The 27,839-nt window shown below is 40.5% G+C and overlaps 1 protein-coding gene across 2 annotated transcripts; it reads right to left on the reverse strand.

The window, feature by feature from the left end:
- Positions 1–11,526: 11,526 nt before the first annotated feature.
- LOC125246285 lies at positions 11,527–27,278 on the reverse strand. Of its 2 annotated transcripts, XM_048157227.1 has the most exons (3): positions 27,077–27,278; positions 25,721–25,769; positions 11,529–14,053 (listed from the first exon to the last, which is right to left on the reverse strand). In XM_048157227.1, exon 3 carries the CDS (start codon positions 13,964–13,966, stop codon positions 12,110–12,112), a length of 1,857 nt encoding a protein of 618 aa, XP_048013184.1. In that variant the 5' UTR covers positions 13,967–14,053; positions 25,721–25,769; positions 27,077–27,278; the 3' UTR covers positions 11,529–12,109. The 2 variants fall into 2 exon arrangements, with proteins under 2 accessions (XP_048013185.1, XP_048013184.1); XM_048157228.1 differs by lacking the exon at positions 27,077–27,278 and having other exon boundaries at positions 11,527–14,053; positions 25,721–25,766.
- Positions 27,279–27,839: the final 561 nt, after the last annotated feature.

The raw sequence follows: 27,839 nt of genomic DNA on the forward strand, positions 1-27,839 counted from the left end.
CTGTGAGATTTACATGCCGGGCCCCTCCCCCGACATCCGGGTATAAATAGGGCCGGCATACTCACCTTCATTCATACTTTTGCTTCGGAGCCGATCAGTTCGGTCATCTTTCACCTCTTAAAAAGAGAGTGAATTTCTCTGGAAGAGCAAACAGCAATTATAATTGCTACAGGATCATCCTGAAAAACAGCAATTTTAATTGCTATTGTCTGTTTGTTCCAGTGGCTGCTCGAGTCTCTTCAGCTGGTGGGAAAGGCACGCTCAGCGGTGGGTGTGACGGCGCGCTGCCCACAGGACGGTGCTACGCCCATCCCTGGGTGCTTTGGCTGGTGAGGTTTTCTGAAAGAGCAAGCACGGGCGATCAGCGTCTTTTTCAAGATGTCTTTTCGTCCGTGTGTTTCATGCGGTCGTTTCCTGACCTCCTCTGATGGCCACGACCACTGTCTCACGTGTCTGGGTAGACCGCACGCTGAGTCAGCGCTCGTGGATGGTACATGCCCTCATTGCGAGGTCCATGTTGGTGTTGAGATCGCGACTCTCCTTCTTTAACACAGAAGTGAGAGTCCCCTCTGTCACTACCCCAGCGCCGGCGGCTGTAGCGGCCACCGGTCCGGTTAGTGCTCTGGGAGATCTGAGGATCACAGTGGGAGTCACTTCGTCGGGTCCGTCCACACGAACCTCCCACTCCTCCACAACACCATGTGCCGTCGAGCTGCCGCCTGCTGTCGCAGGGCCCTCCTCGGGGGTGCCCCACGTCACTTTCGGTGCTCCGGAGGATCGCTGCATCGGGGAGTGGGCTGAACGGTTCAGAGAGCGACGACGACTCCGAGCTTCCGCCCTCTGGGATGGTTGCTCAGTCGGAGGCGGACTCTGAGCTAACAGCCATGCTTGCCCGGGCCGCCGCGGGCATCGGTCTCGAGTGGAACCCTCCACCGTGTCCCGAGCGCTCGCGGTTGGATGACTGGTTTCTGGGGTCGGGGCGCGGTGCTCAGCTGCGTCCCGCCCCAGTGCCGTTCTTCCCGGAGGTGCATGAGGAGCTCCAGAAGACCTGGTTGGCACCTCACACTGCCAGACTACGGTCCTCTGCCTCCTCCACTCTCACTACCCTCGATGGGGGAGCCGCCAAGGGGTACGTGGACATCCCGCAGGTGGAACGTGCGATTGCGGTGCACTTGTGCCTGCAGTCCGCGGCCACCTGGCGGAACCGTCCGCGTCTCCCGTCCAAGGCGGGTAAGACCACGGCCGCTCTCGCGGCCAAGGCTTACTCCGCCACTGGACAGGCGGCTTCGGCCCTGCACGCCATGGCCATCTTGCAGGTCCATCAGGCGAAAGCTCTGAAAGAGCTGCACGAGGGTAGTGCTGAGCCAGGGTTGCTGCAAGAGCTACGCACGGCGGAAGCCAGACGCGGCGGAGGCGTCCGGCGCTAGGTCCAGTACTCGTGTGTATGCCCAGTTGGTCTGCCCTTGTACTGGGCTAGATGCCCATATGCTGTGATTCCCCTCGGGTAATCCCATATGTGTTTGTCCACGGTAAGGTTTCCCTGTTGGTAAACCCGTGTCTTTCCCTGGGTGGCTTCGTTTTGCCCTATCTCTGATTGCTAGTCGTTCCTCCCGGAAGGTAGGACCTACATCAGAGATCTTCCATATGCGTTACTGTTCTCAGACCAGTCCATATGTGTTTTCCACACATTACCTCCCTTCGGGCAGGGTGTGGTCTCCGTAGCTTTCCCCTCCTCGGGGAACGCTTTCCTGGCGTTTTTGTCGTTGCTGAAAAACGTGGGATTGAGTTCCGAAGCACTCTTTCCTGTGGGTAGGAACAGCCCTGTCCTCTCCATCCCACCGGTATGGAAGACATTCCTGGGCTTACTCTGGGCGCTGGAGGGTTGCGAGTATGGGCCGCACTTGCATTGGCACGCCTCAGCCTGCCAGCATCTGCCTCCCTAACACTCGTAACGTGGTTCAGTTGCTATGGTGCCTTCCACGGGACCCCATTACGTCAGTGTCGACGTAACGTCGAACGTGACTGACTGAATGGGAACGTCTAGGTTACTAGTGTAACCCCCGTTCCCAGAAGGAGGGAACGGAGACGTTACGTTCCCCTGCCATAGCTTTGAGTCACCGCTGAGCGGCCGGATACCCATCTCGGCTCCTCAGCAAAAATATGAATGAAGGTGAGTATGCCGGCCCTATTTATACCCGGATGTCGGGGGAGGGGCCCGGCATGTAAATCTCACAGGCCAATTCCCATTGGCTTGTTTTGTATCCTTGGAGGTGATTGGGCTCCCTGGCGAGACCCCATTACGTCAGTATCAACGTAACGTCTCCGTTCCCTCCTTCTGGGAACGGGGGTTACACTAGTAACCTAGACGTTACCTCCAGTTTGACTTGCCTGCCACTGGTATTCGCAGACAGCAACAAAGTGTGGCCCAGATCCGGCCCACATCTGTTACATGTGGATTACACGTGGACCAGATGTGTGCCGGATCTGGGCCGACACTATGTTGCTGTCCTTCATCTTCTAACCTCCCGCCAAATCTCCAAACCTGTTCTTCGGCAACTGGGCGCAATCGCAGAGTGACAACGGAATGATTGATCTCCGCATGATTCATCTGCCGGGTGCAACGTGATTTGAGTCTGACTCGCCTGCTACAGGTTTTCACATTGACTTCATCTTTTACCCCCACGCCAAATCTCCAAACCTTTCCCACGGCTCTATGTCCAGTAGTGGGGCCGCTACGCAGCCTGCAATGCAACACACACACACACAGACACACACACACACGCACTCACTACATGCATACACCGAGCGAGATAAAAGCTTGCTTGTTTGTTTTTTTTTTCCTTTTCTATATTTTCTTTGTTTGGTTGAAATTTAATCATTTCTATTTAACTGGTTATAAAAACAAAACAGACAATTGTGAATTGTGAATCAAAGACACTGAGTTGTGAAATCAAATGAAATTTAGAGCTTAAACAGCAATTTCTCTGGTACTGTTCCATGTCAGTGTTTTCATTTAGTTTTGCTGTTTTTGGTATTTTGGTTGTGTTGTTCTTCACTAAAAAAAAATATATATAACTGCTGTTGAAAAGTGAATTGTGTTACTGTTTTGCTATTATTATGTTTACTTAAATAACATTCTCGACTTAAATTACAGTCACAGAATGAAGGCTTTTAAGTTTTTTATTTTTACTCATATTTGGGTGATTACTGCAGATATTGAATGCATTCATTTTGTGTAGCGGTGGTTTGAGCTGTTACTGGGAAACTAAAATTGTGGGGTTTTTTTGGTTTTTTTTGTTTTTTTGACAATTTGGTGAAATTAACTTAAAATTTAATCGGGGCAGCCACCGTTACATGTTATTAAACACAACACGAAGCTCCGCGCTGAAACTAATCATATGCGCGCTCCGCATGTATATCATAACAATCGTATGTGTTCGTATTCAAACTCCAGTTCTGACCGCATCGTGAGCAAAATAAAAAAACACACGTGCTGTGGCAGAGGTGAATGAGCCGCACTTTTGTGACATTTGAATTTTCCGCTGTAATGCGATCTCACGCGAACATATTTTCCGTTTGTGCTGGTAGATCACAGCAAAACAATCCACATGCGCACAAACCTCTGCTCTGGTCACGTCTCAGGAAAACACATTGAGTTGTAGCACTGAGGAAACGAACACCAACGATATGTCTCTGAATGACAACAGACCGAGGCGAGAGAAGTGATACTGCCTCATGCATAATACCGCAATTATAATCTTATGCATACTACAGCGCAGTGATTGGATTAAATGAGCTTTATGTCATGAATATATATGTCGAGAATCGCTCGAAACGCTCTACGTCAGCATGTTCAACCATGCCCATACTTGGGCTGAAAGTACACGATGACGTCAGATTTTGTGACGTTACTCCGTCAAACCGGAAGACAGAAATCGCTCTGAAAAATGCGAAAATAACTATTTTTCACTTATGAATAACATTAATGAGTACCTTTAGTGTTTTCAATGATGTGCAGCCTATACATATCTGTTTACATCTCAAAAAAAGTGTTTTGGGGTTTCATTCTGGTTGTATCTAGGATATCTTGTCCACTAAAGGAGGGAGAGCTTTAGTAGACTTAACTAACTGCGTGATTTATACATATACATTTCTGAATTTACATAATTTGGACAATCTCCTCTGATAACAGATCACTCTAAATTATAATGTTGACGTGCATTTTCTGTGAAGCTGCTTTGAAACGATATGTATTGTGAAAAATGAATTGAATGAATTGTGAATTGAAATGAACATAGGCTACATTTAGACTGTCAGTCCAAATCCGATTTTGTGCATATCCGTTTGAAATCCAATCAGGTTTAGCAAGTCTGAATAGCCAAAAATCACATGAAATGATGATTTTTCTGTTTTAAACTACATGCATGTGTGGTTTGAAATGCATTTCTGCAAATCCGTTTCAGTCTCACTGCCCTGATCGGATTTAATGTGGTTTATATGACTTTCTCATGCCATGTTAAAAATCAATGTCTGATGATGTTATAGGAAACATGCTGAAAGTCACTGCAGAAATAAGGTTGTGTTGTTTCAAAGTGCTGGAGGAGCAGAAAATGACAATATAACAGAGACATGTTTTCAAACCAGTGGAGACGAAAGTACAGAATAAAGCCACACATACCAGCCTCCTACATTTCTGCTGTTGCTTCATCATAACACGGTAGTCCTCTTTAGCCAAGCATTCACATAATGCATCTCATATCAGATCAATTGCACATGACTATCTTTGCTTAATGTTATGAACAGCAGCTACGCTAATTATTCTCCATTTGCTTTTCTGTTTTAGCTCCGGACACCCGTCCCGAGGTGACTAGAGAGGACTTCAGCTTCAGTTTGGATCCAGCCTCTTAAGAAGACCTCAGATGACCAACACCTATGAAGAGACGGCGCCAACTCCTGCGAGGACTTCAGAAGACGCAATCATCTGGATCAACATGCACATTGCCAAATTTCTATATCCTAATTATTGTTAATGTAATTCATTTTTCCAGGAGCTCATTGCTTCTACGTTCAGTTAAACTGCCAACAGTGATTGTAAATTAATTGCCTAAATTATTACATTATTTGCTAACTGCATTCTTTAAATTGTAACGTTGACATGCATTCTCTGTAAAGCTGCTTTGAAATGATACGTATCATGAAAAGCGCTATACAAATAAATGTGAATTGAATTGAATTGAATAGTCCAGCGTGTGGTGGCTACACAATATCATGTTGTAAAAAAGACATCTGTATTGCAAATCCCTCCATGCTGCAGTTGTTGTTGTTGTTTTCAGCGTATGCTTACTAACTCAGTGTCATTGCCATAGAAACCAATGCAGATGTCCTCAAAAAACAAAAGAGGGCATGAACACACAAATCGGATTTAAACAGTTGCAATACACAATGTGGACATCAATAATTTTAGATCAGATTCTAATCGTATATTCAAATAACACCTCAGTTAAAAGCTGCCTAATGAGGGACACAAATTGTCACGTTGAAAATGGTTTGGTATAGTGATAACTTGCATCATTTTGAAACGAAGGCACCTCAGACCAGCAGAGTTCATATGAGTAATGTACACATCTCTGAAGGGAGTATATTTTGAGGAACAATTTCCCTCTTGATATCCTCATTTGACCCAAGAAGCCATCCCAAAATGTGGCATTTGTAGAAGAGAGCCCAAGGCCGGAAGAAAATCCCACTTTTACCATGTCCCACAAGAAATTCCAACACCAAAAGTATCAAAAACTTCTACTGATTCTTGTGAAGTAGGTCTACCAGATGATGTTTCTGAAGAGGTAAATAAGTTGCAAAGATTATAAAATGTATAATAGTTTGCGTTTACAGTATATTAACAATATGTTCACAGGTCACATATGTAGTTCCCAAAATGAAACCTAAACCCAAAAAGACACAACCAATCAGTGACAAGGCAAGAGATCCTTGAGGAGGAGTTGCAGAAGAGGAAAATAAGACCTTACTAAACCCCTTAAACTGTTTGGGTTATTTTGGAATTCCACCTGAAATTGGATTGATGGCTCCCTTTACCCACATAATAAAAATATTGGTGTCATTTCAAAATTAAACCTTAAAAAAACAAAATAAAGTGTAATAAAAAATATTATATGTGTTCAAAATATCAAAATAAACACACAAAAATAGGTGCTTGTGTATTTTTTTCTTTAAATCCTGTCTTTGAAAGTGTATAACCTTGTGTGACACAGCTACCTATTTTAAGTTCCATTTGATTCCACTAGATGTCAGAAAACACAGAAAAAAATAATTACTTTTACTATTTTTTTTAATATTTGTTACGGATGCTGGTGTAGAGAGACGAGGCAGATACGGATTTCCACAATTATACACTTCTTTAATAAACAAGGCAGGAGGCACCAAACATGCACTTAACATAAACAGAGAACGGACAAGGAGTGCAGGGAGTGAGTGCATTATAAAGGGAGTGCAGATGATCAAGTCCAGGTGCAGGTGATGAGTGAAGATGAGGAGCTGACGAGGGAAGTGAGTGCAGGTGTTGAAACAGGAGGATCATGGGATATGAAGTCCAGGGAAACAAGGGTTCTGTAACAGTACCTCCCCCTCCCGGTAGGCGCGTCCTCGCGCCGTAGATGTAACAACCGGGAGGGGGGCGGGCGCCCTGGAGACCTCATCAGCTCAGGTGGCGGTGAGGATCCGGCGGGACAGGGCGATGCCGCAGGCTCGGCCGACCGAGGCGCAGGCGGGGCTCCAGAAGGCCGCAGAGAAGCCAGAGCGACAGCCGACCAAAGGGACGCAGGAGGGAGTGAGGAAGCCAACGGAGCGTGAGGGACGAAGGGACGAGGTGAAAACTGAGGAGTGCAGTCCAGATGTGAGGGCAGGCCGACGAGCGACCGGTGCGGAACCGGGGGAAGGATGGAGCCTGGCGGAACTGGTGGACTGATGGGCCACGGTGGAGATGAGGGAGGTTGGAGCCAAGGGGGAGCAGATGGACCAACGGGCCGAGGTGGAGTCCTGGGTGAGGTGGCTTGAGGAGAAGGTGCAGTGTGGACAATAGTGGAAGGAGGTGGGAGAGGGAGGCAGGGAGGGAAAACAGTCTTAGCAACGTTCATAATAGGAGCAGTAGGCTCGGCGGCGGCTGGAGCGGCTGGCTCGGTGGCGGCGGCTGGAGCAGAGGGCTCGTAGGCGGCGGCTGGAGCAGAGGGCTCGTAGGCGGCGGCTGGAGCAGAGGGCTCGTAGGCGGCGGCTGGAGCAGAGGGCTCGTAGGCGGCGGCTGGAGCAGAGGGCTCGTAGGCGGCGGCTGGAGCAGAGGGCTCGTAGGCGGCGGCTGGAGCAGAGGGCTCGTAGGCGGCGGCTGGAGCAGAGGGCTCGTAGGCGGCGGCTGGAGCAGAGGGCTCGTAGGCGGCGGCTGGAGCAGAGGGCTCGTAGGCGGCGGCTGGAGCAGAGGGCTCGTAGGCGGCGGCTGGAGCAGAGGGCTCGTAGGCGGCGGCTGGAGCAGAGGGCTCGTAGGCGGCGGCTGGAGCAGAGGGCTCGTAGGCGGCGGCTGGAGCAGAGGGCTCGTAGGCGGCGGCTGGAGCAGAGGGCTCGTAGGCGGCGGCTGGAGCAGAGGGCTCGTAGGCGGCGGCTGGAGCAGAGGGCTCGTTCATCCCCTCAAATACAATTAAAATCCCCACAGGCACTGGAGCTGGCTCTGTGGGGACTGGAGCGGGCTCTGGAGAGACTGGAGCGGGCTCTGGAGAGACTGGAGCGGGCTCTGGAGAGACTGGAGCGGGCTCTGGAGACACTGGAGCGGGCTCTGGAGACACTGGAGCGGGCTCTGGAGACACTGGAGCGGGCTCTGGGGACACTGGAGCGGCTTGTTTCCTCCTCCTCCGCTTTCGGGACCCAGTTGAGGAGTGTGGGTTCCGTGTGGGGCAGGCAGGGAGTTTGCTGGAGGGGTATGCGGAGGAAGACGGTGGCTGACCGACTGGCCCGGCCAACCATGTTTCTGGATGGACTAGAGACAGACACCCATCCTGAACCCAATCAACGACAAATTTGGAATCATTTAACCACAAAATGGAATTTATGGTTTCGCTTAAGGAGAAACGATAATCGGGTTCACCAAAACGGATGGTGTCATCATCTAGTCCATCCAGAAACAGGGAGATCAAACGTGCTTCAGGCCAGTCGGACAAACAAGCGAGCTCAACGAACTCCTCCACATACCTCTCCAGCGAACGACCTACCTGCAGGAGCCCGATGAGCCGCTCGCCAGCTGACAGGGAAGAGAGAGGCATGGGGTAAGTTGGAGCCAGTGAGCTGGGGAAGATCTCCATCTTTTTTTCTTGTGGAAAATCCGGTCGGTATTGGTCCGTTCTTCTGTTACGGATGCTGGTGTAGAGAGACGAGGCAGATACGGATTTCCACAATTATACACTTCTTTAATAAACAAGGCAGGAGGCACCAAACATACACTTAACATAAACAGAGAACGGACAAGGAGTGCAGGGAGTGAGTGCATTATAAAGGGAGTGCAGATGATCAAGTCCAGGTGCAGGTGATGAGTGAAGATGAGGAGCTGACGAGGGAAGTGAGTGCAGGTGTTGAAACAGGAGGATCATGGGATATGAAGTCCAGGGAAACAAGGGTTCTGTAACACTATTAACTTTTACTATTTGCTAAAAGCACTTACAAATATTCCCAAACATGTTTCATGTTCTTTTACCTCAAAGAGACACAATACACACCATAAATAAGTAATGGGGTGGTGTTATGTCCTTTTAGATGTTTTAGTTTGTTTGGCTAGGGGAAAAATTGGAAGTAAAGGCCTTTACACACCAGGATGAATATTTTCAAGACGTTTGTGTTCATACCCAAGTGATTTTCACTGGCGATGTGAGTAAAAATGTGCAAATTCACTCCCTGACAGTATATGGCACTTGTGCAAATAAACATATTTATGATATTAATAAAGTTAAAGGGTTAGTTCACTCAAAAATGAAAATAATGTCATTTATTACTCTCCAACACAAATTAAGATATTTTTGATGAAATCCGATGGCTCAGTGAGGCCTGCATAGCCAGCAATGACATTTCCTCTCTCAAGATCCATTAATGTACTAAAAACATATTTAAATCAGTTCATGTGAGTACAGTGGTTCAATATTAATATTATAAAGTGATGAGAATATTTTTGGAGTGCCAAAAAAACTAAATAATGACTTATATAGTGATGGTCGATTTCAAAACACTGCTTCAGGAAGCTTTGGAGCGTTACGAATCTTGTGTCGGCTAACAATGTAGCAATAGATTATGCATCATGACAAGTTCCATGATTACACGGGACTAATTTTTTAAAGTTGTGTTAAAACAAATCTAATTTTAGTGAGTTTTTAAAACGATCAACATCAGACAGCCTAATGTGTACCAGCATTCCACAGATCTGGAGAAGCAAAGTAAAAAGCTCAAACACCTTTTATGTATGATGTGAATTTGGAGTAAAACTGATGGTAATAATAATAAATATAGCTGCAAGCAGCAATTACGGGGCCAAGCACAAAAACGGCACAAGAAGCCTGCCAACATGTCTCTGAGCATCAGACCAACTGCAACTGTGAGCAATTAAAGACCTATTAAGATCATTTTAGGCAAAAGAGCTGAAAAATGATCAAAAATGAGGATTTACTGGTTCATCACTTTCGACCAATTGGTGGCGCTGTGACCAAATTAATGTGCTATGGTCAGAGTGAGGTGACAATGACACTTGCAAAGTTTGGTCTGAATATGATAAAGCGTTGCAGAGATACAGCTTCAAGAGTGGGTTTTGCATCATGCCTCAAATTCGTTGCTCCGGTATACGAAATTGATGTATCAACTTGAAATCCATAACTTTTTGTTGGCATGGTCTGAAGATGATACGGTTCGATTTTGGTAAAAATTGGAGCAACGGTCTAGGAGGAGTTCGAAAAAGTAGGTTTTTAAAGCAAAACAATATGGCGGACAGGAAGTTCAGCTGACTATGGCAAATTTGATATCTATGTTCTCAGAATGACCCAAGGAATATACTGAGATCAGTTCCATTGCAATCGGTTAATATAGTCAAAAGTTATTAGCATTTTAGTAAATTTTGTTATAACTTTTGACCACAAAGTGGTGCTGCGATAAAACGTTTTGAGTATTGTAAGGGCATGGTGCCAAAGACCCATACCGAGTTTCGTAATGATACGCTAATGCACTCGTAAAATACAGCATTTTAGCACAAAATTCAAAATGGTCGACGGTCAAAATGGCCGAAGTGGGAAAATTGGATATCATTCGACTCGGCATGATGCCCCGAATCCAATGAGACCAAATTTATGATTTTTGGCCAAACCCATCAGAAGTTATAAGCAAAAATAGCCATTTTTCATATCTCCACACCAGTAGGTGGCGCTGCGCCGAAACACTGCATGATGCCTCAGGTCAAGCTTGTGAAGACATGTACCAAGTTTGGTCTGAATACGCTAAAGCGTTGCGGAGATACAGCCTCACTTCCATTTTCGCAAGCGCTACGTACAATTCGTTCGTGAGTTTTTCAAAAACGGTTGGAGCAATAGACTTGAATTCCATAACTTTTTGTCAGCATGGTCTGAAGATGATCTGGTTCAATTTTCGTGAAAATCGGCGTAACGGCCTAGGAGGAGTTAGAAAAAGTAGGTTTTTCAGAAAATTCAAAATGGCGGAAAAATTTTCATGACGGAAAATGACGTCATAGGGTGCAATAGTTATTAACATAAACATAAGTGCAACTTTGGACAGCTGGTGGTGCTAGAGGGATTGAGTTAGAGACTCCAAATTTGGTATGGACAAAGGTCAGACTGTCCTCTAACTGTGTGCCAAATTTCATAACTTTCCCGCAAACGGTTCTATGGGCTGCCATAGACTTCAAGAGCGGAAGAAGAAGAAGAAGAAGAAGAAGAAGAAAAAGAACGTCAACGGATACAATAGGTGCCTCCGCACCTTCGGTGCTTGGCCCCTAATAATAGTAAATATCAGTACACTATACCTGTAATAAACTCTGAGCTGTCTAATCCAATAAGGACAGTTCTGGGTTGAGGAAGCTGTTATTCCTCAAATATCCATTATAATTGTTAATTTAATTATGTTAAAATGTCGCCATTATCCCTGTCTATTAACAGTAATTTATTGTTTGAAAATACGAAAGTGTAGCTTGTTGCTTGTTTTGATCTTTCATCTGTATCTCTTCATCCTTCTTAAGTAATGGAACAAAGATACATTATTGTGGCATTTTTCCCTTGTATTTTCCTTTTTTCTACCCTTAGGTATTTGCTACTTGTATATTTGACACTACTGCCATCTACAGAACAACAATAGGAATAACAACTGTTCGCCACAGAAAATAAACAAATTTTTTTTTCTGCCACAATCCCCCTTTTTTTTTTTTTTTTTTTTTTTTTAGCAAAACCTAATTTTACATTGTGATCTTAGCAGAGATGTGCAACAATATCAGAGTCCACAGAATACAAAACAATTTCTCTCTGGGCCAAATCTTAAACATTCAGAGAGTTTAATTCTGAGAGTAAAGAGCAAATCTGAGAAAATGAAGGACTGTATTTTTGTAATGATATATAATTTCAGAGCTAAGTTAAGGTATGAGAAATGTCCTGACTGTTTAACAGAAAAGAAACACCAAAAGTAATATTTTACATTTTAAATGTATTTATTGGCAACACACAATGCTTGTTAAATCGCTTGCTTTTTTTTATTCATGCAAAATGAATGACTAGTATAAATGAAATTAAAATTACATCATCCCAAAGCAATATTATGATAAAAACGGATAATTTGTGATACATTACATATTCAGTTCATTCAATATACTATAAACCAGTTTTAGATGATTTTCACGTTTTTTTTTTCATGTAACAAGCTGTTAGGCAGAATCATGCAGGTATGTATTATAGATCATACGAAGAATGTAGATGAAAAGTATTTTTAAGCTGAAGTATTTTTAATGCATGCAGGGCATCTTAGCACAAAACCAGATGTATTTGTTTATAGCTCTGGTAACTGCAGATAAAAGGTCAAAGTTTTACTCAAATGTAGTGCTTACTTTTTTTTCCACCATAATCAGGACCGTTGTCTCAGTGGATTCTATTTTTGTTGCAGATTTGTATGTTTTCCAATCCTCTGGAAGCACTTCTCCTGTGGAAACCTGACTGATGATCTCTGCCTTCTCCCTGACCTCCATCAAAGACTGAATGCAATCTTTAAATCCAGGCTTGTATGTTTTCCAATCCTCTGGAAGCACTTCTCCTGTGGAAACCTTACTGATGATCTCTGCCTTCTTCCTGACGTCCATCAAAGACTGAATGCGATCTTGAAATCCAGGCTTGGCTTCTTGTTTCTCAGACTCAATCATCAGATCGATGTAGTCAGGGGTGGACAGAGGATTGGGCTTGAGGGCGATTTCCTCCAGTCGCTCCAAAGACTTTTGAGATCTTTCAATTAGTCCGGCCACAGTATCCTGGTTTTTCTCAAGCTCCTTTTCAAGTTCTTCAAAGATCTTTTCTTTTGACATGACCTGTCCATGTGCATTCTTATATCGCTTTTTTAATTCCTGATAGGTTCCCTTTCTCTTTTCTGGGAAATATTCCCATCTGTATTTCTGATTGAAGTGCGTATTCCAAGCACACTTTCCAGGACAGACCGTACATTTTCTATCTGTCATGGCCCAGCACCTATATCTTTCTTTGTCATCTGAAATTGTGCATGTTTTATGACATGTGAAGTGACACTTCTGGCAGTTGGATAGGTAGTAACGAGATTTGTTTTCGATCTGTTTTGGGACAGTTACTTCTACTTCATATTCAAAATCCTTGTTTGCATCCATCTCAGCCTTGTGCTGCTCCAGAGCAGCTCTTGTCTTCTTGATTTCATCCAGTTTCATCAAACCAGCATTGATTTGGGGCTGGAGACCTTCCACAAGCACTTCCAGCTGTTGTCGCTCTTTTAGGACCTCCTGTGTCAGAGACAAGCTCTTGGTGTCCATCTTTCTCAGGGATGTGAAGAATTTTTCCATGCTAGAAACTCCCATCATCCAGAACATTTGGTTAAAGACAGACGTCTCATCCTCTGCAGATTTATTGGTAACAAACACAGCAGAGTTGTTGAACTTGAAGTGAAGAGGCTCTCCAGACTTATTTTTAGCACAGGACACTTCAGAGACTTTGATGGCCTCGAGAACAGGAGGTGTTTGCCCATCTGCAAAGGTGACCAGCACAAGGATGTTTTCAGCAATATCCTTCCCAAATATGGAAAGAATGGAGTCAAAGATGTATTTCTGTGTGTGCGTCAGACGGGCAAGTGAAGCCTGGACTACAAAAGACACGGCATCAATGTGGTCGATCCCTCCTGGATTAGAGAAGAACTCCTGAATCTGCTTTGTGATCTTCTGGTCATGTGAGATTCCTCTGGTATCACCGAAGCCTGGTGTGTCCACTATGGTCAGAGAATAAGGGACCCGGAAACCATCCATGTGATTGATTTGATATGCCGTGATCTCTGAAGTTTGACTTTCAGCCTGGGATTTCTCCTTCCCTTCATCTATCAGCACAAACCGGAAGTTATCTTTCCATTCCACTCCCAGAATGTAGTTGATCATGCTGTTAATTAGAGTGGTTTTTCCTGAACCTGTGGCTCCGATCATCATGATGGTCTTGTTCTGTTTCTTGATGTTTTCTGTCCCAAATGTGCTTCTTCTGCAGAATCCGTCACTGTTCTTCCATGTTTCAGACAGTTTGAGTTTAAACATGGGCAGGTTTTCACCGCTTCCATCAGCTTTCCGTTCCATTTTACTGCTCCAGTTTTTCTTTATATTATGTGCAACACTTGAGCCCTTTCCATCGCTGTGGTCTTTTCCAAAGGTTTTTCCAAACAATTTCAACATTTTGCTTGTTGTGCTTTCTCTTGATATTTTCTGACTTGTTAACCGCTGACTGGCAAATTCTATTTGTCTTCTTCTGGCTTTTTTCACCTGGTTAAAGGAAAAGAAAATAATTGTTTGTACATCAGTTTATAAAAATAGTAGCGGTGCTAACTGTAGTGAAAAAGCAAACCAGAATTAAAGCAAGCTGAACCGAAACGAGTAGTACCACGCAGTGGAAAAGCACCATTAGAAAAGCTTTCCAGCGCTGGAGAGACATAAGCGTAAAGGCTTGAAAACAAACCCTGGGGTTGTGTTGTTTCTGCTCCATACCTGAGTAACTTTGGTATTACTATGCCTCATAGAACCAAGATATGCTGTATTTAGCTATAGTAACAGGACAGTTTTGAGAGTCATTGTTTGTCTGGAGCTGCTGTGCTGCTGGAGACTAACATTGAGCTCTTGCCTGTGTATACTCTTGTGTACTATGTTTTCATTTTATTTCTTCCTTGTCACTGTATTTTTCATAAAACATTTTTTTTTTTGCTTTGCATCTGCTTTGATAAAGAGACATCCACCTTTGCTTTGTGTGTTTGTGAATTTTGGGGGTGGAGCAAGGAAGGGAGGGGTGTGTTTGTTTGGGTTGATTCAAATATCAACAGTGTTTCTCACAAATCTCTTATTGCACCTTTAAGTTCCGTATGGATAACAAAGTGTTGCTACTGATTACATGGCCCTAAATGGTTTAGCTCCTGTGTATTTAATGTTAACAACATGAGAAAAAGAGAAAATCACTCACTTTTGACTTGTTCCTTTAAAGGGGGTCTATGTAGGAATGACACCAAAGACTATAGAATAACACAAAACGCATCACTCGTATTGTTTTGAATGGGAGAAAGTGTATATAGCGGAATATAGTGGAATAAGTCCCGCCTTCTAAATAAGAGCCAATCGCCGATTGGTAAAGTCATCGCGTCACTTCAGCAGCCGTTAGAATCACCGGTTTCTATAGAAACAGTCAGACTCGAGCTTCCGAAGAGACGCGCATTTAGGTCTGCGCATGCGCATTACCTTGATCCAGCCTGAAAAATACAGTTTTTTTGTCATGATTCGAGCATTTAGAAACTAAATTTATGAGCTGGTTGTTGTTAGATTTCATTGGTGATTTCAAATATGAAATTTAATCGTAAGGTTGGCGAACAGTTTTGGAGAATTTGATGTGTCCCCATTCAAAGAGATTGCATGATGCCCAGGATGCCCGAGAGGTGTTTCAAAGATGGACCTCCTGAAATGACTTGTCTTAAAGGGACTTTGATGACAGCCAGTGTTCAAAATAGGTACTGCAGTCCAAATTCAAAATATTGTTTGCCCGCCCCCTCGTTCAAATTCGCGAGTTGCCAGCAACAATAGGTAGCGCAATTGACCCTTCGCAAAGACCCGTCTCCCTTAGTTACTGTTGCTTTGTCCGACAAGCCGTAGCGCTGTCACACCACACGCAGTGATAAATGCATCACGGAGCAAAGAGGACACTGACAACACGTCGACAGACAAGACAGAGCAGGTTACTTATGATATTAAACAAAGTTCCAGCTTTCAAACTGTGTAGTTTTTTAAGAAATTCAAAAAATAAAAAACGTTTTGAGGCTCTTTAATGTGTCGTGACAGATTGCTGTAGCGCCTCAGCTCAACAGGCTCGTAAACTGATCATCTCTTCCTACTAGTCCATTTATAGCATCAAATAAACATGAATGAACATGAGAATCAATGTTGTTTCAAACGCGTAGAGACATCAATATACACAATTTTTCAAGTTTAACTCCACCGAGGTTAATCTTCTAACTACTGGCTGCTTTGTTGGACAAAATGGCGGATGCGGCGTTCTGATTGGTTAGATCGCTTGTCAATCAAACTCCCGGCGAAGGGTCAATTCACAATGAAAGCTGAGGAGACTTACACACTGTAAGCTGATGAGTTGATTTATCTGTTTTAATATGCTGTTGTTCATAGAGATTTTTAGATGGATTCAGATGCTTTTTAGATCAAGCAGAATCTGCGATTCTCTGACCCAGTTTGTTTGTTGGTTTCTATGGTTGCAATACGCGGCGTTTTCCGCCAACTGGCAACCTGTGATGTCGAAATACTATTGGATAAACTGCAGCACACGGTTTCGCACAGACCAAAACAAAGACAGACGTTCCGACACGGAACGCACATTTCAAAGTAGAATGTCTGGCTGTAGCATTGTTTCTCTGAGGAACAAGTATGTGAACTTAGCATGTTTCCTAAATATCTGCAAACATATCGGGGTATTTTTATGCTTTATTAAAGTAAAAATCTTACATATAGCCCCTTTAAAAAGGATTAATCTATATTTAATTTTGAAAAGTGAAAACTATGCAGTGTTATTTTATATATGATTATATTTATAGATATCTATATTTATAGACATGAAGGTAACGCTTTACATTTAAGATTCTCTTTATAAAGAGTTTAAAAAGGTGTTTAAAGAGTTTAAAAAGGTGTTAATGACTAATATGTTCACAAGTGCCCACTTTACATTAAGGTTGTAACATCATTTCATATCTCAAGTAATGGTTATTATCTTATGTTTTATTTTCAAAATAAAGTTTGAATTTCATCTTGATAAACAAGAAATCAGTTTTTATACATTTCTGTGGATAGGCATCATGACCTTTTTGGAGAGTATCATGGGTAAAATGTATTACTCACCCTTATGTCATCCAAGATGTCCATGTCTTTCTTTCTTCAGTGGAAAAGAAATGAAGGTTTTTGATGAAAACATTCCAGGGTTTTTCTCCATATAGTGGACTTCACTGGAGCCCAAACGGTTGAAGGTCAAAGTTACAGTTTCAGTGCAGCTTCAAAGAGCTTTAAACGATACCAGACGAGAAATAAGAGTCTTATCTACAGAAACCATCGCCCTTTTTTTTAAAAAAGAAAATTAAAAATTATACATGTTTTAACCATAAATGCTCATCTTGAACTAGCTCTCTTCTTCTTCTTCTCTATTTGAATTCCAGCAGTGTAGATACTGCTAAGTATATTACTGCCCTCCACAGGTCAAAGTTTGAACTAATTGTTATATACTTGCACTAGCATATTGTTAAAACATATACAGGTCCTTCTAAAAAAATTAGCATATTGTGATAAAGTTCATTATTTTCCATAATGTAATGATAAAAATTAAACTTTCATATATTTTAGATTCATTGCACACCAACTGAAATATTTCAGGTCTTTTATTGTTTTAATACTGATGATTTTGGCATACAGCTCATGAAAACCTCTCAAAAAATTAGCATATCATGAAAAGGTTCTCTAAACGAGCTATTAACCTAATCATCTGAATCAACTAATTAACTCTAAACACCTGCAAAAGATTCCTGAGGCTTTTAAAAACTCCCAGACTGGTTCATTACTCAAAACCGCAATCATGGGTAAGACTGCCGACCAGAAGGCCATCATTGACACCCTCAAGCGAGAGGGTAAGACACAGAAAGAAATTTCTGAACGAATAGGCTGTTCCCAGAGTGCTGTATCAAGGCACCTCAGTGGGAAGTCTGTGGGAAGGAAAAAGTGTGGCAAAAAACGCTGCACAACGAGAAGAGGTGACCGGACCCTGAGGAAGATTGTGGAGAAGGACTGATTCCAGACCTTGGGGGACCTGCGGAAGCAGTGGACTGAGTCTGGAGTAGAAACATCCAGAGCCACCGTGCACAGGCGTGTGCAGGAAATGGGCTACAGGTGCCGCATTCCCCAGGTCAAGCCACTTTTGAACAGCACTGGACTGTTGCTCAGTGGTCCAAAGTACTTTTTTCGGATGAAAGCAAATTTTGCATGTCATTCGGAAATCAAGGTGCCAGAGTCTGGAGGAAGACTGGGGAGAAGGAAATGCCAAAATGCCTGAAGTCCAGTGTCAAGTACCCACAGTCAGTGATGGTCTGGGGTGCCATGTCAGCTGCTGGTGTTGGTCCACTGTGTTTTATCAAGGGCAGGGTCAATGCAGCTAGCTATCAGGAGATTTTGGAGCACTTCATGCTTCCATCTGCTGAAAAGCTTTATGGAGATGAAGATGTCGTTTTTCAGCACGACCTGGCACCTGCTCACAGTGCCAAAACCACTGGTAAATGGTTTACTGACCATGGTATTACTGTGCTCAATTGGCCTGCCAACTCTCCTGACCTGAACCCCATAGAGAATCTGTGGGATATTGTGAAGAGAAAGTTGAGAGACGCAAGACCCAACACTCTGGATGAGCTTAAGGCCGCTATCGAAGCATCCTGGGCCTCCATAACACCTCAGCAGTGCCACAGGCTGATTGCCTCCATGCCACGCCGCATTGAAGCAGTCATTTCTGCAAAAGGATTCCCGACCAAGTATTGAGTGCATAACTGAACATAATTATTTGAAGGTTGACTTTTTTTGTATTAAAAACACTTTTCTTTTATTGGTCGGATGAAATATGCAAATTTTTTGAAATTTTTTTGGGTTTTCATGAGCTGTATGCCAAAATCATCAGTATTAAAACAATAAAAGACCTGAAATATTTCAGTTGGTGTGCAATGAATCTAAAATATATGAAAGTTTAATTTTTATCATTACATTATGGAAAATAATGAACTTTATCACAATATGCTAATTTTTTGAGAAGGACCTGTATACAGGTGCTGGTCATATAATTAGAATATCGTGAAAAAGTTAAAAAAAAATTTATTGTAAATCATTTTAAAAAATGAAACTTTCATTTATACTAGATTCCCTACATGTAAAGTAAAACATTTCAAAAGTTTTTTTTTTTTTTTTTTTTTTTTTTAATTTGTTGATTAGAGCGTACAGCTAATGAAATTCCAAAATCCAGTATCTCAAAATATTAGAATATTTACATTTGACTTTCATTAAATGACCATCCCTACAGTATAAATTTCTGGTATCTCTTGTTCTTTGAAACCACACTAATGGGGAAGACTGCTGACATGGCAATGGTCCAGGAGACAATCATTGACACCCTCCACAAAGAGAGTAAGTCACAGAAGGACATTACTGAATGGGGTGGCTGTTTACAGAGTGATGTATCAAAGCATATTAAATGCAAAGTTGACTAGAAGGAAGAAATTGGGTAGGCAAAGGTGTACAAGCAACAGGGATGACCACAAGCTTGAGAATACTGTCAAGTAAAGCCGATTCAGACACTTGGGAGAGCTTCACAATGAGTCAAATGAAGCCGGAGTCAGCGCATCAAGAGTCACCACACTCAGACATCTTCAGGAAAAGGACTACCAAGCCACTTCTGAAACAGAAACAACGTCAGAAGCATCTTACCTGGGCTAAGGAGAAAAAGAACTGGACAGTGAACAGTGGTCGAAAGTCCTCTTTTCAGATAAAAGTAAATTTTGCATTTCATGTTGAAATCATGGTCCCAGAGTCTGAAGGAAGACTGCTTGAAGTCTAGTGGGAAGTTTCTGAAGTTAGTAATGATTTCGGGGGCCGTGACGTCTGCTGGTGTTGGTCCACTGTGTTTTATCAAGTGCAAAGTCAATGCAGCCATCCTCCAGGAGATTTTGGAGCACTTTATGCTTCCATCTGCTGACAAGCTTTATGGAGATGCTGATTTCCTTTTCCAGCAGGACTTTAGCACCTGCCCACAGTGCAAAAACCACTTCCAAGTGGTTTGCTGACCATGATATTACTGTGTTTTATTGGCCAGCCAACATGCCTGACCCCTGAATCTATGGGATATTTTCAAGAGAAAGATGAGAAACAGTCGATCCAACAATATACAGATGATCTGAAGGCTCAATAGTGCTTCAGCAGTGCCACAGGCTGATCACTTCCATGCCACACTTCACTGATGCTGTAATTTGTGCTAGGAGCAAGTCATTTGCTGTAATATGTGCTGCCGACCAAGTATTGAGTGCACAAATTAACATACTTTAAAGAACTTGAACTTTTCTGTTTTGAAAATCCATTTTTTGATTGATCTTAGGAAATATTCTAATATTTTGAGATACTGGATTTTGGACTTTCATGAGCTGTACGCTCTAATCATCAAAATTTAAAAAAAAAAAAAAAAACTTTTGAAATGTTTTACTTTACATGTAGGGAATCTAGAATATATGAAAGTTTCATTTTTAAAAATAATTTACAATAAAAAAATGAACTTTTTCACGATATTCTAATTATATGACCAGCACCTGTAATTTAAAAAAAAAATTTTTTTAGAAAATGAGCGATAGTTTCTGTAGATAAGACTCTTATTCCTCGTCTGGTATCGTTTAAAGCTCTTTGAAGCTGCACTGAAACTGTAACTTTGACCTTCAACCGTTTGGAGTCCAGTGAAGTCCACTATATGGAGAAAAATCCTGGAATGTTTTCATCAAAAACCTTAATTTCTTTTCCACTGAAGAAAGAAAGACATGAACATCTTGGATGACATGGGGGTGAGTAAATTATCAGGAAAATGTTATTTGAAAGTGAACTAATCCTTTAACATGAACTAATAATGAACTGCACTTATACAGTATTTAATAATCTTTGTTAATGTCAATTTCAACATTTACTAATACATAATTAAAATCAAGAGTTGTATTTGTTAACATTAAAGCACTGTGAACTAACATAAACAACTATTTTAACTAACAAAGACTAACAAATACAGTAACAAATGTATTGCTCATTGTTAGTTCATGTTAGTTAATACATTAACTAATCTTTAACTAATTAAACTTATTGTAAAATGTTACCGGTATTTTTATATTCACTGTATAATAAAAACCTTGCTAAAACAGTAAATACACTTCTGTTCCAAATTTTGCTGTTCAAAACATCTTTGGGGCCCTTGTTGCAGTTGGCACACCACTGTCTTTGTCCCACTTCTGACACTAACTGTAACAAAGACCGTGGTGTGCCGACGGCAACAAGGGCCCCAAAGATGTTCTGAACAGCAGCAGCATCACTGCTTTGAATGTACCGGCAGATGGAGGCGTAAAAACGACATGACGTGGTGATAAAGCCAAAAGTTCAGTGTTTATTCCAAGTGGAGCAAAAATAAAGGTTTTCCAGTGGTGCGTCAATGGTATTTACAGTGAAAGTCCAAAAATATATACAAAAAACAAAAATAAAAACAAATGAAATAAAAATTGTTCAAAAGTTATACAAACAAACAAACTTTTGCCTATGCCAATAAATTGACCCAAAAGACCACAGTTTCACTCAAACTCACCCTACGAGCCTCTAGACAACTCTGAGACATCTTAAAAAGACCAAGCCCCTCCTAATTGGCCTAAACCATTTAGAAATTAAAGGTAATAAAGAATCTGAAAATATATATATAAATGTGATTTAACAGTACCAAAGAGGTAAACTGTTATAAAAATACAAAAATACATAAACATTTAGAACAAAACAAACTCAATCAACTATTAATGTCTAACAATGCTCAACCAAGAATTATCAGATCACCAATCTCCCCCTCACACATGAGAATAATGGACTGTGCCTTCTATTGGCGGGAATGTAGTCTTCAAAATGGTGGCATTTACTAGTGATGGGCAGATCGAGGCTTCGTGAAACACTGAAACAGTTGAAGCAAATGTCCCGTAATGATTCGAGGCTTCGAAACAATCTGACACCTGTCTCCACGGTGACCCCTAGTGGTCAGAACAGTGGAAATCCAACAAAACTCAGGCCAAACATGTATTAAAAATACCCTTTAACAAATGTATTGCAAAAGTTTTATTGAATGTAAAATCAATCAAATGGAATTAACTAATCATCTAATAAGATTAAATATAGAGTGTCTGTATAATATGTGTTCTTTTATCAATTTTAAAGGCTTGTTTCTCTGTTCAATGGCTCAAGCTAAACAGGCCAATAAGAGATTAATAACTACCATTATTAATTTTAATTATTCTAATGTATAATTAAAACATCTACAAATGTATAAAACTGATCGGAAATCAGGTAAAACCATAGGGTAAAGCCCTAGACACTAGACACTTGTTCAATAGTTCTCAGTGAATCTGCATGATTCATGGCTTCACTTTATCATCGCCCTCTATCGGTGAACAATTGAAATTTCGAACTGTTTTGAAACTGTGATGACGTAACGAAGCCTCGTTTACTAAAATCACGTGACTTTAGCAGTTTGATACACGCTCCGAATCACTGATTCGAAACAAAAGATTCATGAAGCTTCAGAGCTTCATGAAGCAGTGTTTCGAAATCGGCCATCACTAGCATTTACTGTGACCGGGTTTTGTCTGTTTGGGATGGGAAAATGTTCCAGTACATAAGTATGACTATTTATGATATGCAAGTTATATATAAAAACAATAAACATTTAACATGATTACCGGTCTTGTTTTACTTCTTAACATAACACAATACAACACAAATCAACATAGAAGAAATGGCATGATGAGGATGTGAACAACACAACACATGATCAGTGATACCAACATATCTGTGTTAACTGATGTTCCATATGCGCAAAACAGATAAGTGTGTATGATGTTACAAAAGTGTATGCATGCATGTGTTTTCACAGTCCATTGTCAAAATAAGAGTCCTTTTTATAATCCAAGTCTCTAGTCACAGGGCCTCACTGTGACATCACTGTATAATAAAAACCTTGCTGAAACAGTATAGACACTTCTGTTCCAAATTTTGAATTTATATTGATTATGACTTTTGGTTTTTGAAAGAAGATTCTTATATTCACCAAGGCTATCAAACATATAGCTGAAAACAGTAATATCGTGAAAAATTCTTAAAATGTGAAATATTTTTTCTGTATTAATATATTTTAAAATCACATTTTCATCATTACTCCAGTCTACAGTGTCACATGGTCATTCAGAATTCAATTTAATATGCTGATTTGCAGAATGTTTCTTATAACAGCTGAAAATGCTAATAATAATTTTGGAAACTACAATTTAAATTCTTTCAGAATTCTGTGGTGAACAAAGTTTGAAGAACATGATTATTATAAGTAGAAAATCAGTGAATACAACATTTTGGTATTCAGTAGTGTATATTGCAATTAAACATACAAACAGAGATCATAGATCAGTTGATGAGTAATTTGAAGTTGCAATGTCCCAAAAAGTCGTATAAGAGTCTGAGGAGTAAAAGGCCTGAGTAAAAGGTCAGATGAAATATGCTAATTTTTTGAGATTTTGGGTTTTCATGAGCTGTATGCCAAAATCATCAGTATTAAAACAATAAAAGACCTGAAATATTTCAGTTGGTGTGCAATGAATCTAAAATATATGAAAGTTTAATTTTTATCATTACATTATGGAAAATAATGAACTTTATCACAATATGCTAATTTTTTGAGCATATTGATTTAAGTTTTATTTTGTTTTATTTTGCATTAACTGCTTTGTATTGTAATCAATAAAAGAGATATTTTATTGTTACGTTTGCCTTTCATGAGACTTAACTTATAACTACAAACTGAGCCTCGATAAAGATCAACCACAAGGGAGTCTTCTACGTCATTCCTGAAGGACTTCGGCGGGTGAGTATCTTTTGGTTTAGACTAGATTGGACTAACCTAACCCTACCTGAATAATCTTAGGGTTAAAAGGTGTACTGTAAATGATCACACTGACTAACTCGCATGAAAAGTTGTAAAAATGTGCTGATTACACATTTTCTCAAAGTGATCGTGAACATATTGTGGACAAAATTCTAAATAAAGCATACATCCATGAAAATAAAATGTAAAATACTAATACAGACAATTCACATTAATACAGTGAAAATATAAACTCAAGTAACCATCATTTTACATATTTTGTATAAATGAATTGATGAGAGAAGAATGCAGCCCTAAGATGGCGCAGTTACACAGCAGAGCACGTGCGAGACAACAGAGCACATGTGCTAATAGCTAACATTCAGCTGGGGCTAATATTTTAACACAGAACACAGCCTGAAATATTCACAGCCTGAAATATTGATATCGTGTGACAATATACCGGTATTGACGATAACTGTGATATTCAAAGCCTGAAATATCGATATCGTGTTAATTTAGGGTGTGACAATATACCGGTATTGACGATAACCGTGATATTCAAAGCATGAAATATCGATATCGTGTTAATTTAGGGTGTGACAGTATACAGCTATTGAGGATAACCATGATATTTAAAATGAATAGGAGTCTTATGATATCATGACACGTAAATACTCCAGCACCAGTACCTGGTTGAGCTCTCAGGTGGCAGTATTGACCCTTAACGCTGACGCCTGTCAAACAAGAAGAAGACGCAGCGCGCAGCTATTCCGAGCGGGAGAGTGAGAGGCTCTGTCACACCCGAAAAACGGTAAAGTAAGCTCGACAGGACGGAAGTTTTTCAGCTCCTTAGACAGCTTAATCTGCAGCATTTGCCTATAGCTACAGTCAGTGTGAAGGGTGACACCAACCTTTTTACGCACCTCCGTGTCCATCACCCTGTGGATTACGCCATTTTACAGAGAGTAAGTTGCGATTATTTTACTAGTCATGGAATGGGAAATGTTATATTAACAGCAATTTTCTGTGTTCATATATTTAAATAAAGCGTGATTCTTTTAATAAGTACAGCATTTTCTTTACTCATCTTATTCAGCGTGATGTAGATATGCATGCAGTTGTGCCCTCAAAATTCAAGATATACGGGCATTTTTTGCCCTGATGAGTTTTTGTCATTATATCATATTATAAGATGTAGTTGTTTTACAATATCACACGAGCAAGAGTGCCGTTTTCTCCAAATCAGCACAAATGCAAATGTAAAGTTACATTTTAGACACAGTATTGTTAATATTGTTTTTTTTTATTCTCTTTATTTCGCCAATGAAAATGTCAAAATTATGAACAGCAGAACAGAGCCCCTGTGCAACAGAAATGTTTTTGTTGACTGAATCCGATTTTGAACGAATGAATCCGAGCTTTGTTCCTGAATGAATCAGTCATTTGAACAAATCGGTTGACTCACTCACTCATTAAGACTTGCTGCCACCTACTGGCAGTTTAGTTTACTTTCATATTTAAAGTACATTTTAATTAAACGTTAGAAATTAAATTAGAAAACAAATCCATAATTAAATATTGAATTAAATTTTTGTAGACAAATTGTAAATGCTGTGTAAATATATTAATGCCACTTCTCATTCTGTGTCACCTCTGTATTGCAAAGATGGATTTTGTTGATAATGATTTCATTTGATTTGTAACAGCCATAATGTAATGTATCATGATCAGGCCATGAAACAAGAAGAGTTTGCGTAGAACAACAGACAAAAGGAGCATTGTGTTCTGCCAAATGGTGAAACCAAACCACCTACTGTCACAGCCAGAGCAGGTCGAATTAGGACTATGTTACTTAGTTAAACATTGACTGATATTACAGTCTCTCCTTTTGATATAAGAACTGATGTGTTTTGCAGGCTTTAAATCTAAAGCCTAAATTAGAAGGAAGGAAAAAAAAGGCGAGGGGGAAAAAGTAACTTGTTTTGAAATGTTTAGACAGTCACTGTGTTCAGATAGGAAGGATGTAACAATGTGATTGTTATTTGACTTGTGTTGAAGCACGGACCCTTTTGTATGTTGCACTTTAAGATGTGAATTCAGTTCAGTATACACAGATTCACGGACGTATAGCAGTGGTCTGAGTTATTTATTCACTCTAGTGAAAGAATAAAAGTGAAACAATTTTAATATATTTTAGTCAAGTCTAATCATCTTGATAATGTACTCACCTGGACAATGTCCTGTTTTTTTTTTTCCTGTGATAGCGGCCTGTTTGTCCTGAAAAAATAATGATTGAAAAAGAAAGGTTTGATTATTATTGAATATAAGTCATTATTACAAATAAACACAATAAAAATGTACATAGTTTTTATGCATTCTATCGTTCAGTAACGTTCAGTTCCGTTCGAGCGGAGCTGCAGTCAAGCAGGGGCACGTTCAAGCTCAAACCGGTGTGCAACGTTTTGCTACGTTTTCCGGGTTGAACGACATGTTTCCTGGAAACGGTGTGCAACGGGTTTGAGATACGTTTTCTCTTGTTTGGTGGGTGTGTCAGAAATGTCAGCCCAATCAGCGGCAAGATGTATATAAACCACAATGGGTATTAATGTAACATAAAAATACTATACTTATAAGTTTCATAAACTTAAACACGTATTTAAACCGACTTCATCAGGCTCCGAAAATTCTTCAAAAAGAGCACAAAGAATGACCTTCTCAGCTGCCATAGTTGCAAACCTTGCGTCATCAGAACAGTCACGTCAGAGTACGGACTGAATTTAACTTTGCTTTTTTGAGGATGATATGTGTTCAAGTTATTATTTTATTAGTTAAATTTAATAGCAACGTAAATTAATTCTTGATTGACCGTTACTGAACTTGTTGTATGATGAATAATTCATAAGATACTCGTTCATGAAGATCAATGACGCTAAACCCAGCATCTCGCCCAAGCCCTTTATTTCACTTGTATATTTACTACACTCGGATTCAGTGTATTAATAGCATTACTGATTGATATTTACAGTGTGTAGATTTTAATATTTATATTTTCGCTCTGTAGTTATTCTTAGTTATAAGTTTAATTATCGGATTGTGTGATGACGCAGCAAATAATTCCATTTATGTGCGCCATCTAATGGTGAAAAGTGGTATTACTGCAGAGAATTTCATGTTTACAATAGAATGCTAATAGTATAAATCTCGGATATAATGTTGATAGAGGTTGTTGATGTTACTAATTGTGTTTATTTTTTAATTGTTTCATACCACACCTATGCCTACCCACTGATTCATATCATTGTGAAGATAATGCCAAGCAATGCCCTGTGGTCTGGCTGTGCTGTTCATTGTGCTGATCGTTGCTGAACTATTTAAAGACTGTTGATTCATATTCATGCCTCTTATGTTCTGACCGACACACCAGGGCGAACACAGCTACCCTAAACCAGTGTAAAACAGTCATAAGTACACTCCGTTACATGCAGAATAAGCAAGATCTATTTTAAAGCTTTTTTTCAGTCAAATACTACAAATCAAATCTTTCTAAATCTATTTGTGTTATACTAGGAAGGAAATAGACTTACTGTTATTTTGGTTTCCTCTTGAGTCTCCTTTTCATCTGCAGCTGCAGAAAGCTTCTGTGTTTGTTTTTATAGTGTCCAACTGCTGCCCCTCCCCACAAAATAACAACAAAAAAAATCCCACATGGCTTGGAAAATTTTACTTTCATTTTGTTTTTATTCCAGTAACTGTAAGGCTTTATAAGAAGTGGGCAGGCATTGACAGACCACTAAAGAACATAGAAAACTATAAACGGAACAGCCAATATTATCTCAAATATCCTATATTATATATTTATATATTTTTATATATTACAGTTTGGATATATAAAAAATCATTTAAAGTAACTACAAATGAGCATGTAAAGCAAATATTTGTTTTTTTAAAACATATTGTGCGAAGCATGCCCCCGCCCCACGGGATGTTCTCACCTGTTTTCCCTTTATCTGTTTGCAATCCTTGATAGAGAGAATGTAAAAAAACTGCAGTTAAGTATATTGTAGAAGGAATGAATCTGCTTGTGTGATTGTATTCATTAACAGAAGATTATTTATAATTTAGCACTGGTGTTTTGTTTTGTTTTTTTTAAATAATGGAACCAGTTCTGAATAGGTTCCCAGATCTTGGTTCCCAAACCTGTCCTTGATATTATACAGGGATTTTGCCCCGGAGGAATGTTTCCATAGTTCCTTTAACTATTGCTGGAAGTTTCCAGTTTTTTGCATGTTCACATCACAGAAACTGGGAATGATTTTAGTTCTAGGAACTTATTTTGGGGGACTAAAT

Source organism: Megalobrama amblycephala, linkage group LG14 (assembly GCF_018812025.1).
Source record: "Megalobrama amblycephala isolate DHTTF-2021 linkage group LG14, ASM1881202v1, whole genome shotgun sequence".
NCBI lineage: Eukaryota > Metazoa > Chordata > Actinopteri > Cypriniformes > Xenocyprididae > Megalobrama > Megalobrama amblycephala.